Raw genomic sequence first — 14,006 nt, 5'->3', positions numbered from 1 at the left:
TATGATATTGGGTTCTCAAGACTAACAGGTCAATACCATTCGTACCAAGCAAAACCACAATCGAACCGGAATTCATTTTTATGATTTCCTATACTTTGAGCACCTAAGTCTCATATGAACGTCAATTGGGTTTATGTTTTTTTCCTAAAAAATTACACAGCCCTAAACATATATACTTAAAAAAAATATAATTTTTTAGACTCATTTTTTCTCCCACTGTATGCAGAATTTTACTCAACTTTTAAACACTCATGAACTTTGTAGTAAACCTGACGTTTTGATGTACTTAAGCTCAAGTTGTGTAACCTTAAACATGGATTGTTGCATTCAAAAAATGAGAGTGATACTGAAGTGCCGGTACCATCCAAGAAATTGAATTTTGGATTTAATTTACTTTTGGGTTTGATGCATACGGAGGTGACCCCTAAAATAGATAGTACATAGCGTTGGTAAGTAATTTTAATTTTTTTAAAATGGAAACCTTCACCGGCTAGGGTGTAGGTTTATGTTTTATAATCCATCCATCCATACACCCAGTTGTTGCCTATGCATAGAATTGAGAAGCAGATTGGGCGGTTAGTAAATGAAGAACAGAGCCAGAAATTGATATGCGGAATTTAAAAATCGTCAGAATACTCCCATAAACTGGCTTTATTTTCAGCTTCAATTATACAAATTACATAGATAAAGAAAAAAAGGGAGGGGGGGGGGATGAAAGTGAAAGGTTTGTGTTGGGGTTGCTATATAATATATATATACAATACAAGAAGTCTGATTGATATCAATGAGTAACCACAATCCTTTCTGTATATCTATACGTATCATTACCAAGCAATGAACGATTGAGGGAGCCTGCTTCTCATAATTCAAACATACATACATAACAATAACAATAATAATAATAATAATAATAATAATAATACATTATACAAAATTACTCAGCCTTGGCAAGGCGTTGGGAAAAAGTATGGTTTTTTTTCTTTTAGGTTTGAGGAGGAGGGGGTGAAGTTAGGGATTTTTGTTGGAATTCGAGGAAATCCTCATACGGATCGGATCCGGATCCACTGGAGGAGTTTGTTTCATATGGTGTGGTTTCAATTGGTGAAGATGGAAGTGATGAATCTATTATTCGCTGTGAGTGTGGAGATATAATAATACCTGTCAAAAACACGCTTGCTTACTCAGTCTCACATATACTAGGTTTTTTTTTCTTAATAATACGGTTAAATTACTTTGAACAATTGTAAGTGTGAACTGTCACCTGCTATACCCCGCATTTACCCAACTTTTTATTTTTACAAATCTGTTGGCAAACTTTTTTTTTTATCAATTAGTGTTTTTACAAAATTGTTTTTTATTTTTCTTTACAAAATCATTTTTTTACAACTTTACAAAAAAAAAAAAATGTAGAAAAACATGTCAAATTCATGCATGTAAAACCCTGTGCTGAAATTCGTTTTCTTACAGCGTCATGTTAAAATCCATAAAAAAGGAAGTAAAAACGTGTAATTGTAAGAAAAAAGTTGGGTAAATGAAAAAATGCTATTATCTAATTTGAAATGGAACAAGGTTGATGGTTGGCCAGAAGTGGTAAAATACAAAAAACGGCTTTTTCCCATTCTTTTTTGTAATTAAAATGAAGGAAAAAATAAAGAGAATGAATGATACCTTTCTTTGAGCGGAACTTTTTGGTGTGGCGTCTGATCAAAAACTTCCTAGCTTTTGTTATGGTGAGTTGCCTGGCGAAGGGAGAATACTCGTTATCGCTTTCGCTCCACTCCCCCCCAACACCGCCACTCATCCTCTCGGATTCATTATTATTATTATTGTTGCTCTCCCCTTCACCTCTCATTGTCCTGAGCACAAACGCCTTGGCCTTACGACGCTGAGAATGGAATAATCCCCTGATGGAGGTCACAAATCCATCCCCTGCACCCTCAGGAGGCCTTTTGGGCCAAGTTATTGGGACCTCCACCTGCTCACCACCAGGCCCATCACTGTCACTCAGATTCAGATCCGTGCTGTGGATGCCAGACAGACCGCTTGCTGCTTCTTTTCCCTGACCAAGTAATTTATTTTTGAACTTCTTACCCTGCAATTCAAACAAACCAACCGATTCCCTATTATATCTACTACTAACTACTTGATATTATATTATATGTGTTTCCAAATCATAATATCCATATACCATACCTACCTGCATTCCTGTGACTGATTTGAGAACCCCCCAAATTATATGTTTCTTAACTCTTGAGAAGAGGCGCCTCCAAGTTCCAGTGAACCCTAAACGATGAAACGTATCCATCAGCAACCATAGCTCGCTTACAGCAAACCGTGACCCTTCGTACGTCACTAGCAGCTCAACCTGTTCCAGTCCATTAACAAATCACATATACATCACAAAAATACAACCATAATTATTTCACCAACCTACCTGACTTATCTTGATATTATGGAACTCCCTCATCACCCTCGGCCTCGACCTTTTCTCATCGCTTGGTTTCCCTATCTTCTTGTCTTCATGAGAAGAACGCGCGGTTTTTGCACTAGTTTTGCTGGAGTCTTTTGATTTGTTGGATTTAATGTACTCGCTATCTTGTTGTAGCTCAAGGCTTCCCATTGTTTCGTTCTTTGAAGATTGCAGTTGTAGCATAAGTTCGTTTGTTACAGATTCTGCTACCGATTCTTCACACCTTCTGTCAAAAGAACAACTTCTCCCCAGCTCCGGTGCTGTGTTTTTCGCACTCTGCAGCTTTGATGCCTGCATAAATCATCCCATCCATCATATACAAACAACAAAAACCTAAAACAATATCTATCTATCTACACTTTAAAACAACTCACATGAACGGCATCACCATGGATAGAGGATGTTAATGCCACACCATAAGCACTTGATCTGGAGGATCCATCTGATTCCTTAGTTGAATGACTGGTTGATGCAGAAGCCTCATTCACTGTACAACCTTTTTTCGCTCTTCGTAAACCAGCAGTAGTTGACACCTTCCAAACTTCCTATTTCTCAAAAAACAAAACAGATATTTTATTATTATTATTTTTATTTTTTTTCTTTTTGAGGAAAATCTGAGATTTTGGTTAAACTAGCCTGTCGCCGCTGACTGTCTTGCTCCTCTTCAGGGAAGAAGTACTCCCACATCATTCTGTACATTGTCTCCGTCAAATGTATTTTCAACGGGTAAATTTCCACCTATAATCATCCATTTAATGAATAAAGATTGTCTTACTTGGGATTTTGATAAATTATTGTTTGGATTGAGTACCTGGAATAACTCAATAGGCGAGTTGCCATCTTTTGGAGCCCCTTGTTTTGCATCTACTCGAAGCATCACCTTTCTGAAGCCAAAAACCAAAAAAGAAGAGTAAATACCCCTACTATACTAGCCTTGGAGCAGAAGAAATATCTACATACTTTCCCCATTCAGGAGGAGGATTCCATGCTGACAGAAGCATGTCAGACCTAGCATTAGGCAGGCAATTTCTCACAACAAAGTACTTTGTTGTGAATCTAGCAAGACCAACATCTTTATAATCTCTGTCAAAATCATATATCTGCATATGCAAAAAAAAACATGTTTCATAACATGATCCCTCAGATCTATTAGCTAAAAAAAAAAAAAAAAAAAAAAGTAAAACTACTTTTATATAAACTTGTTTCAACACTTGCCATGTCATTTATCTCAGCCTCTGCAAAAGATTTCCCATCCACAAGCATTCCCCAAACCACTTTGTTGATTTGTAAAGATATGCGCATAGCGCATGAAGGGCTTTTGTTCTTCTCTTTCTCCATAAGTCGTAATTGTGCAGCTTTCTGCATAGCCATCCTCAAAGAAGCAGCAGCCATCTTTCTAGATTTTTGTGCATTTACCAATTCTTTCCTCAGTCTTTGCACCTGTAAGTGTAAAGCGACCAGTGTTCATATATACATATAATGAAACAATGACAGGTTTGCGAAAATAATTAGTTGAAAAGTTTTGAAATCCTACCAGTGTGGATCTTCCACATGTTATCATCCAAAGATTCCCTTCCTTCTCTGCAGACACGTCTCCAGAAGCATCCGATAAAACAGAAAGCTTCCGGATATCATCAAAAAGCAAGCTCCGTGCACGCTCCTTCTGTTCAAGGTTGACTCGTTCTATCTCTACCTCTTCAACCCCATCAGGAACCACCTCATCTGCTTCTTCCTCGATGTCTTCATCATCTTCTGCAGATTTGGGAAGGCTGCTTCTCCGAGACCTAAAATTAAAAACGTCAGTCAAATGACTGGAGTACAACATTGAAATTTGAATTAATAATAATAACAATCTTACTTGGGAAGCCTGGCAAAGAGTAGATTGGTCAACACATCGAGCATAACTTGAAACTGGCGAGATGTCATGGTGGCTGTAATGTTTTGAGAATTGAATGCAAGTTCTTTCAAAGGTTTGACCTTGAGATCTGTTGTTCCCCCTTTGTGCCTGGTGTAACGAAAGTACATATCACATGGCATAAATACTCTTTCAAGTAGAGCCCCAGTACGCTTTACTTTTGGTGAGGTTCTTCTAATCTTTGGTAACCACTGGAGTCCAGCCCCTGGATCAACATCAGTTGGAGCAACATGAGCCTGCACACGTTCCAACATCACTGACAGCTCCATGCGGTTCCATGTCAATTCAGGATTATTCACATCTCCACTCCCAAGTGCTTGTTTGATCATCTCTATACCCACATTCAAAACTGCATGAAACGACCGAGCTAACACTCTCCCGCTTACAGCAGCAAGCAGAAATCTACCCTGTTCACCATAAAACAATTCAGCTAAAACTCAAAACTCATGTCGGATCCAACGCATTTAATACTTACATTCGCATCTTCTGAGTGAAGATTGAACTGTGGCTCGATAACGTTTACCATGAAACGGCGAGTTCCCTCCTCATCAGAGTCATCAAATCCATGTTTGTCTGGCAATTAAATTTTTTTTTTTTTTTTTTAAAAAAAATGCACATCAGATGAACGTTGCATGAATAGATGCTTCTTAATGTGGGTTTGCACTTACCAATCGCACCGAATGACTGACTATGTGCTTTAGTTGAATTTGCTAGAGATGGATCTGAACCGGATGCCTCCTTTTGTTTAGAAGAGCTTGCACCTTGAGCAACAGATGGGTTCTTTGGGGAGGCATCTTCTTGGAAAGATTGAGATTCATTTTTATTTTGCAGCTGGGTTTCTTCATGTAGCTTCCTTTGGGCATATTGGCGTGAAGGAGAAGGCTTTGAAGGTGCAAATGCTTTAGACAACTCACCAACCCAAGACCAAACAGCATCTCTGTTCTCAATCGTCCATAGCAGCTTCAGTCCATACACAAAGATCCGCCGACAGTTATCAGCTATCACCACATTATACCCATCATCCTCACTTGGATCAGACCTTGCCTGTTCATCACTATCACTTCCATTCTCAAATTCTGACCTAACATATGTCATCTCAAGATTCCTTCTACCAGCTTCCTGCCATGCCAACAATCTAGCAGGATCTGCCTTTGGTGATTGCCTTCTAATTGTAAAATAATCAGACGACAACAAAAATCCATCATCACGATGCCTTTCTGTGCTTCCTTTGGCGTTACCTGAATTTTCATTTACAACTCTGTCCGTGGATGAAGATTTTGAGCTTTTCCTTGTCATTTGTACAACTTTAATAACACTTGTGGAATCATCTTTGTTAAGAAATACCTTAGGCATATGAAGATCAAGACCCTGGTAGACAAGATCAAGAATATCACGCTTGCTCTCGAAGGTGTACTTTTGCTTGCCACGACTGTAACACATTTCAAATTTCAGCTTTGTCATCTTAAATGTCAACCCTTTAGCCGGATCATTATCATCTAATGACATATGTCTTAAACAGGTTGGAGTTGAATCAATTCGGAACATAAACTCTGTCATGACTTTGTCTAAAGAGAGGTTACCAGACCTAGGGATTCTAGGGACACCAAATCGAGGCCATCGAGAGAAGTAACGCAGTTTCTGAGGTGGAATGTAGTTTAAATACCAGAACTTTATGAGCCAAGCAAAATCATGAGGCCCAACATTCAAAGTTGGTGAGCTAATTGAATCATTCTCCAATTTAGACAGGTCATGCAAAGCTGCATCAAATGCAACAAACCCATTACCGGAGGGGATGGGTCTGAGAGAGAAATTCCACCTCAGCGATAGTGATGTGGATCTGAAAGGGTCGTATATCTTTTCGCGAGTCACACCTTCAGAAGGAAGCGCAAACAAAAAATGGTTAAGTGGCTTGCCCGACTCACATTCCCAGTCCATTGTAACCTCAAGAGTAAAGCTAGGGGCCACTAGAAAAGCGCCACATGTCCCAGCTGGAGGCTTAACCGTTGAATTCCGTAGCAAATTCTCCAAACTGCTTGTAAACATCTTGAAATCCGTTGCTGAAACATGAATGCGCCCGTCCGAGTGTCGGAGCTCCATATGCCCAGAAGTAATTTGGAGTTTATCAGACTTTTCATATGGATCGGTGGTAGCAAGAATGTTAAATGTGCTCTCTGAAAAACACAATGTGGTCTTTCCATGCATGTAATTCCTCATCTCATCCCACCATGGCAAGCTTTTTTCTTTCTTTGGGGGGGTAGTATTGGAAGCATTTGGGTTCCTGACACTTAAGTTGGCCCTACGTAAAGCTACCGTGAAGGCATAGCTCAAATCAGCAAAAGATGGTTCAAAACCCACACCATAAGATATTTCTCCTTTCTGGAAATTCAATGGCAAATCCAAATATGTTTTCATTGGTGGAGTTGTGCCACTAACTGAACGATACATTTGCACCTTCCTCCATCTACCAATGTAGACATCATGCAGCATTTGGGGTTGAAAAGGGGTTGCCTGCAACAACAATTCAGAATTTCATCTTCGAATATTATACATGGAAAAGAAAAATTCAAAATAACAAGATAATTATATTCTGACCTGTTGAGCGAGCACAACTCGGCCCTCACATTTACCAGAGGTTCCAGCAAGGAGAGGATAGGTATAGTCTCTTAGCTGAATAACAAGAGAGCCTGTCTGCATATTAATGTTACATCCATATAGGCGAGAAAATGGAATTTTATATTCCAGAGCAACTGGATCAAGCTTCTGTACAAAGTCTATCATCCCAGCTTCACCACCTTCGATTGCTGACAGGCTTAGATCAAGCTCTGTTGCAGTAATAGAAAAAAGGGAGGTTCTGGAGGTGCTAAGCTTAAAACCGGACTGAAATACATCCTGAGAGCAAGCACCTGATCCTTCTGTTGTCACAAGAGTCTGGCATGCCCGATAATAAGACCGGAATGACTGCTTATAGATTTCCTCCTTAAGTTTTTCAATAGATGATGCATCGATCTCTTCTCCACCAACTTCATGAACAGAATCATCTGCATCACCAACTGCAGAAGATTGGGTCCCTTTTGCAGCAACTGCATCAAGCAAACTCAACCTAACAGCTACTTCACGAGCCTCGTTTTTCATCAGTCGATAGTGTTCATCGAGCCAGCCCTGTAGCGGCTCCTCCTCGATGTCAGCAGTCAGCTTACGTATGTAGAACTTGACACGACCAATTTTAGAGGAACTAGAACTAGGTTTCTTAGGTTTCGCAGCATCTTCTTTGGATGGAAATATTGCTTTTGTTTTAGCAGAAGTAACAAGCTTTAAAGCTCGCAACATTTCCTCGATAGAATCATCAAGAGCACGCAGTTGCAATCTGTATGGCATGATAATATGTATATCAAACGCTTGAATCACCCAATCCCACTTACCACCTGAATCCTTTGAAGCATGCGGTATGCGGGAAATTTGCATCCTGCCACTCTTGAACACTTTTGCCGAATTAAAACTGAGCATTAGTCCTTCAACAAGTACACCTATACGAGCATTTTCAGAAAAAATCGACTGAACCTTAATAATGGCCTCAACACCATCTCCAGCTTCAGCAGTTAGAGTAAGCATCTCAACATCAATAGCAAAAAGAGATTCCTTCTTTTTTTTATTCTTCTCTGACTCAAATGATCCCACAGAGTCTTCTTTTGTATGTCCGTTATTTCCACTACCATACATCCTCTTCAGGAGTTTGTCCTCCTGAGACTGACGCTTCTGGTTGTCAATCAGTAGCTTCATTCTCAACCCTAGGTCAACCAATGATAAATGAACATCAGGCTCCCACCTGAAAGTGATATCAGTGGCACTGAAAAGAGAGCAGACAGCTATCTCTTTAAGACCTCCAGCTCTCCTTACAAACTTTGCATTCTGCATGTCGAACAATGTCACTTTTGTGCAAGTACTGTTGTCTTCCAGATACTCTTGATACACAGATCTAGCTCTTTCAAGCTCCAACTGAGTTGACTGTTTCTCCTTGTTCAGGCACAAACTAAAATGAAAAATATCCAGGCCTACAATACACTTCACCATCTTGTGCTCATCAGAAACTGTTGATGCTATTTTTGCAGTACGTGGGGTCCCATCAGCTAAGGCACTAAAAGTCACCCTGCCACCTTGTGATCCATAATTCACTTTTTTGGGGTCCTGGATAACTTCATTTTCCAAGCCTACTTCACTAGAGAGATTTACAGAGCACCTCTCCAGATTAAACTTCACTAACCGAATCCCTTTGCCAGATGTTTTTGTTGACCTCCCTGCGCGACTTTGTGTGGATGTTTTAAGAGATTGAGATGAAGCTTTCAACAGTGCCTTAAACAACAAAGCAGTTGATAGCGAGGACTGAACACGCTTGAATGTCAAGTTCACACCCATGCCAGTTACATCAACAGACAGAACCAATATAAACTTAGAACTGTCTTCTTGAGGTGACTGTGACTCCCTGTCCTTTTTCCCCCAATCCAGGGTAATCTTTGCTATATGCAACAGGGAACCAGTATTTGTTTCCACACCAAAAAGGCTTTCTCTCAAAGATTCTTCATACTCATCTGCCATGTGCAAATTCAGTTCCCCAAGTTCCAGGTGAACTGCAGTGCCTGTACTAGATATGTTGTTGGCAAAGACATGTGACGACTGTGAGCAACCCTGAAAGTAAGAAATTCCAACAAAACATCAGCTTAAACATGAGAGAGAGAGAGAGGGTAGGGAGTATGACAAGATAAATCATTTACATGATATATAGGCAATCCACTCAGATCAAAAAGCACGATAGTCATCTCTGGAGCTGAAACTGTGCATGTCCACATGATGGCTTTAGAACTACTTGTCTGGACTGTTACTGGATTAGCATTTTCATCCCCAAGCACCATCTTTTTCTTCTTTGAGGAGCTCAACTTCATCAATGGATTTAATCTTTCCATAAATAGGTTGCATTGGGTGCCTCCAAGCTTAACATCAATTTCACATCTAATGGGTAATGTAGGCTGAAAAGGGGGAAATAAACAATCAATGTGTCACCCAAAAGATGCAAAATTATTAAAAGGCATCCCACAGGTTTTTGAAGCTATGTATGAAAATCATATAAATGCACCTGTAATGGAATGTAAACTGAAGAAATAACAGCAAGCTTTAATATATCCACCATTGAATTTTCAGCTTCTTTAAGAAGCTACATCATCAAGAAGAAATTATCATCAGGAAAGGAACTATGACCAATATCAATGACATTGAGAAAACCCGAAAATGAAACATTACAGCCATACATGAATCTCACTGAAATCTAACTGAAGATCAAGCCGTGTGCTTTCTCCAATGTCTTCAACAAACCTTGACTTCACACTTTTTAACTGGATGCCCATGATGTTATTCTCCATAACAATATAGTGTTCTTTATGCATAAACCTCACATTTAACTTTGGCAAAGTGAGAGAAACCTATTACAGGATGCAGATTAATGAAGTCAACAGAAGAGATTACAAACAAATAAAAGCAACAAATACAGCACTTCTGCACGGACCAACCTTTTCTGGGATGAATGAAGTGTACTTGGTAACAGCCAAAAGAGGAGATTGTTTATTTTCTTTCTTTTTGGCAACAGTGTGTTCAATGGTTGATTGTAAAAATTCGTCAACTTGGGCATCGGTCGACTTCTTTCCAGGGATCAACTCCTCATTTAAGTTCAAAGCAATTTCTCCAATAGAAATGTCCACATTTTTTACTACAATACCTGCTTCTCTGCACCAAGAGTATCAAATACAAAAGCTCGAATAGTTACTAGATGAAATAAGTGGCGAAGAGAATAAGGAAAAAAAAAACAGACTATCAACAGTCAACACCCAACGCTAAGACCAAAGACTTTCTTGTTTCGATAATAATAATAATAATAATAATAATAATAATAATAATAACAATTTGTTCTTGTGATATAAAATTCCTCAACAAACAACCCTAGTGCCCAGAAAAGAGGTGAGTACTAGAGCTTCCTTAGATGAACAAAAATCAGAGGGAAAAAAGACAAGAAAGAAGTCATTATTCCTTAGATCTCTTTGTGGGAAAACATAATAAAAATAAAGAAAACCAACCTATCATGACCAAACTCACTCGAGAGATGGAATTCTTCACAAAAGAAAGGAGCAGAAGCCTTCTCTATCGATGCAAAACATGTCTGGCCTGCAGTAAAGCTTTCGCCATTGCAAAAGCTTGATGATTGATCAAAACTAATGCGTGGATCACCCAGATGAACAACAACAGGCACAAGCTGCAACTTCACAAGGACACAAGGCTTTGTACCACCATCTTTAGATATTTCAACACCCAGGTCTTTAACTTCTACAGTAGCCTTTGGTGTCTGCCCCCATATAATGTAAAATCAAAAACAGTTGAGAACATGAAACCCTTACAAAGCAAAAGATAGCAAATGACCATACTATAAATTTATAGCCATACATGAACAAGTAGTAAGTAAGCAAGAAAGGAAACCAAGGACTTTAATTGTAAACATAAGAATTTTCATCATGAACAACTTACCTTTACAATCAAATCTGTGACAGAAATGGATAAGAATCTTGCCATATTAGCCACAACCATCCACTTTCCTCTGCCTGGGTTACTGCGGGATCTGCGAGATTTTTGTGACTCTGATTTTTTTGCATTTTTGTTTGAAGCCCTTATAACAATCTCTATGTCACTTATCAACAACTGCAGTTTTGGATCCCTAGACATGAAACCAACTCCTAATTTAACCAAGGATTGTCGTAGACTAAATCTGATTTCACCAACACAAACAGATTCAACCGCACCCTGCAAATTGCCAACCATAACATCAAGATGATCTGTCTTACAGAGTTTCTGATATAAGAACTTCAGATGAGCATGTAAACCAATTAAAGATGACTAGTTCAATGTGCATATCGCTTACGAACCACAAAATACATTTTCACATGCAAAAATAAAAACAGCCGCCTTAGCAGGAGAAAACAAATTGAAATACAATTAGATGTATGTTAGAAGACCATAATAAACTACTAGCCCAACACAGAAGAGGTTAAAGTACAAGCACCAAGTAGAGTAAAGATTAAATCAGATATAGTGACACAGAGCAAAAGATGAATAACCTTTTCGAACTTGATTGTAACATCCCTCAAACATTTCCATCCACTAACTTTAAATGCCACTGATGCTTTCATAACCCGACTCAAAGTCCAAGCCACAAACTTGGAAGCAGATCTGTAACAAGAGGATTAGTTAAGTTTTCTGGAACTTGTAGTTACATTGATGCATTATAATGAAGGCCTTTCTAAACAAAGCATAACTGAACATAAGACTATGAGACCCAGTTACGGCGTAATCCTTCATTAAAGAACCATTAATTGCACAAAATTTAGTACTCCTCCAAAATTAGAGTGCAATCAATATCTAGCTAGGAGTCATACGATTCGTAATGCAATATTAGTTAGTTTTGCAAGCTAACCAGTTTACCGAATACTCAAACTTGATTACTGCGACTTCCTATCGCACTAATCAGTTTATATGCACCTCCACATACTAATCACATGAGAAAAAAATCAAAGGAGAGGACGGGTTATATGAGCTGTGGTTCTATTTGTAAGCCTGAAAGTGATGGCATTAAATTGACAACCTACACTCATAATTTGTAACGAAATTAGCAAAAATGATGCACTTGGCGTTTTGAAAAGATAAAGATTGTGTACCATGTAAAAGAGTAATCTCCCAATTTATCCAAAAGACCAAAAAATAAAGTATCCGCTCCATCACTTACAAAGTTAGAGACTAAAACTGCAGTGATCTGAATTTTACCATTCATAAACCAGCCACACAAAAGATCAGCACTACATATGGCATTAGTATACTCAGACAACACTGCTCGCAACTTAGCAGAACCAATGGATTTGGCACTTCAACAAATATCAAAAAAAAAAATTGTTAAGGGAAAAGCGCCACGTTACTGAACTATGATCTCGAATTTCAGTAATCCCATTCAATCCATTCATGTAAAAATTGAGTGCAGACGTAGGAATGCATATTGCATAGTCAAATGTAGTAATTTATTCGGTCATATTTCTCAATAACTCCAAAATTGAAGCTCCAGGACTAGCAGTTTTCCCTTAAAATACAATAAATGATATGACAGAGCATAGATGATTGATTGATTGATTACTTACATGAACAGAAGCCATAGTATGATTGATATGAACAGGAACGTAAACAAGAATTTGACCGGAGACATTTCTACAAAGCAAATCCTCTTTTGTTCTACACCCAGTCCATTCTGCTTCTTGTTGTTGACGATGAACAACAATACCTTTCACTACACATCATCATGAAAACCCTAAAACCACTGAAATCGAATTCAAGTCCTTTGAAGAAGAAAGAGATCGCAAAGGCTCATTAGTCATAACAATTGGGGAAGGAAACCGGTGGGAATATTATTGAAGGGGAAGTAAAAAGGGTCAAAAAACGCACGATTTGTAGACCATTGAGACTGTCTAGACTCTACAGAAGAGCCCAAAATTTTGGTAATTCCTTTTTCCAGAGCAGCAACTTCAGAATCCAGAGAATCACTTCTTCGTTGAATTGTATTTAATGCATTATAATTTGTACTTTACCATACGATGAAGAGCAGAGCCTAAATTTGTGGTAGTTTCTTTTTCCAAAGCAAAAGTTGAAAATCTAGAACACTAACGCATTAATACTTGTATCTAATGCATTGAATGTCGTACATTATTCTATCCAACTATTTTGCTTTCTTTGTTTACTGTGTGTGCAAGACATCTTTGGGATCAAGAGAAGGGAAGGTGTGGATGGGGAATTCTCGAGGTAAGTTACAAACAGCACCCATCAAGTTATCAATTGTAGTCCCCCAACTTTTAACGTTTCTGTATGTTTGTTTTCAAATACAGTTTTGATTAGTGTAGTCCCCCAACTTTTAACTGTTTCAGTTTTTGTATGTTTGTTTCCAAATACAGTTTTGATTAAATCGGATGATAATAATTTAAGTAATTTTCAGAATATAAAACTGATTAGAATCTGATCAATGTGAATATAACTTTTTCCTTTTTGCGTTAGTTTTTCGTGTTGTCTTCTAATATTAATCTTCAATCTAGACTAAAATAGTAAAATACAATATCATGTGCTTATCTTTTTTAAATTTTAGAAAGATAGGTGGTAACCAAAAGCTTATACCTATTGGTATTACTAATTAAAAAATATATATTTTATTTAAAAGGTTCAGTCATGCTATTATATTGGTGTATTAGATTAGCATTTATTAAAAGAAGAGAAATTAAATATCTTTCTACTCTTTTTCTTTTATTATCTTTCTATACATTTAAGATTTTGATATTTGTCATATTTAATAAAATTAATAAATTTTTATTAAATTTGTGATAATTAATTTATGTGAAATGAAAAATCACTAGACATTGTTTTCATTTGTCATCATCCATAGGTAGAAACAGAATATTTAATTTCTTTTTAAAAAAAAAAAGACCATAGGCTTAAAGTTAAATAGGCTTAAATAGCTAACGGAAGTCTACACACCTATCAAGGACTATTTTCTAATAAGTG

The 14,006-nt window shown here is 37.9% G+C and overlaps 1 protein-coding gene across 1 annotated transcript; it reads right to left on the bottom strand.

Annotated features, from left to right (window-relative positions):
- Positions 1-616: 616 nt before the first annotated feature.
- Positions 617-12,900, bottom strand: SAB (HYPERSENSITIVE TO PI STARVATION 4). Its single transcript, XM_078964511.1, has 22 exons — positions 12,602-12,900; positions 11,534-11,645; positions 10,947-11,219; positions 10,502-10,767; positions 9,941-10,154; positions 9,683-9,853; positions 9,511-9,588; positions 9,152-9,403; positions 6,978-9,065; positions 5,054-6,893; positions 4,861-4,958; positions 4,329-4,792; positions 4,005-4,254; positions 3,686-3,910; positions 3,431-3,570; positions 3,282-3,354; positions 3,103-3,208; positions 2,845-3,011; positions 2,435-2,761; positions 2,198-2,365; positions 1,669-2,092; positions 617-1,158 (listed from the first exon to the last, which is right to left on the bottom strand). Exons 1-22 carry the CDS (start codon positions 12,664-12,666, stop codon positions 983-985), a joined length of 7,977 nt encoding a protein of 2,658 aa, XP_078820637.1. The 5' UTR covers positions 12,667-12,900; the 3' UTR covers positions 617-982.
- Between the last annotated feature and the right edge of the window lie 1,106 nt (positions 12,901-14,006).

Source organism: Lactuca saligna, chromosome 1, assembly GCF_052625555.1.
Source record: "Lactuca saligna cultivar CGN05327 chromosome 1, ASM5262555v1, whole genome shotgun sequence".
Taxonomy (NCBI): Eukaryota; Viridiplantae; Streptophyta; class Magnoliopsida; order Asterales; family Asteraceae; genus Lactuca; species Lactuca saligna.
Note: the sequence above shows the minus strand (reverse complement) of the source record. Positions and strands in the feature narration are given on the sequence as shown.

Bases quoted from the DNA above. Each gene is read 5' to 3' on its own strand.
- SAB (XM_078964511.1), bottom strand. From the start codon at position 12,666: ATGTCTCCGGTCAAATTCTTGTTTACGTTCCTGTTCATATCAATCATA. The intron at 11,646-12,601 runs GTAAGTAATCAA...CTCTTGTTACAG, and splicing joins ATACTATGGCTTCTGTTCAT to ATCTGCTTCCAAGTTTGTGG. The intron at 9,066-9,151 runs GTAAATGATTTA...TCTTACTTTCAG, and splicing joins GTGGATTGCCTATATATCAT to GGTTGCTCACAGTCGTCACA.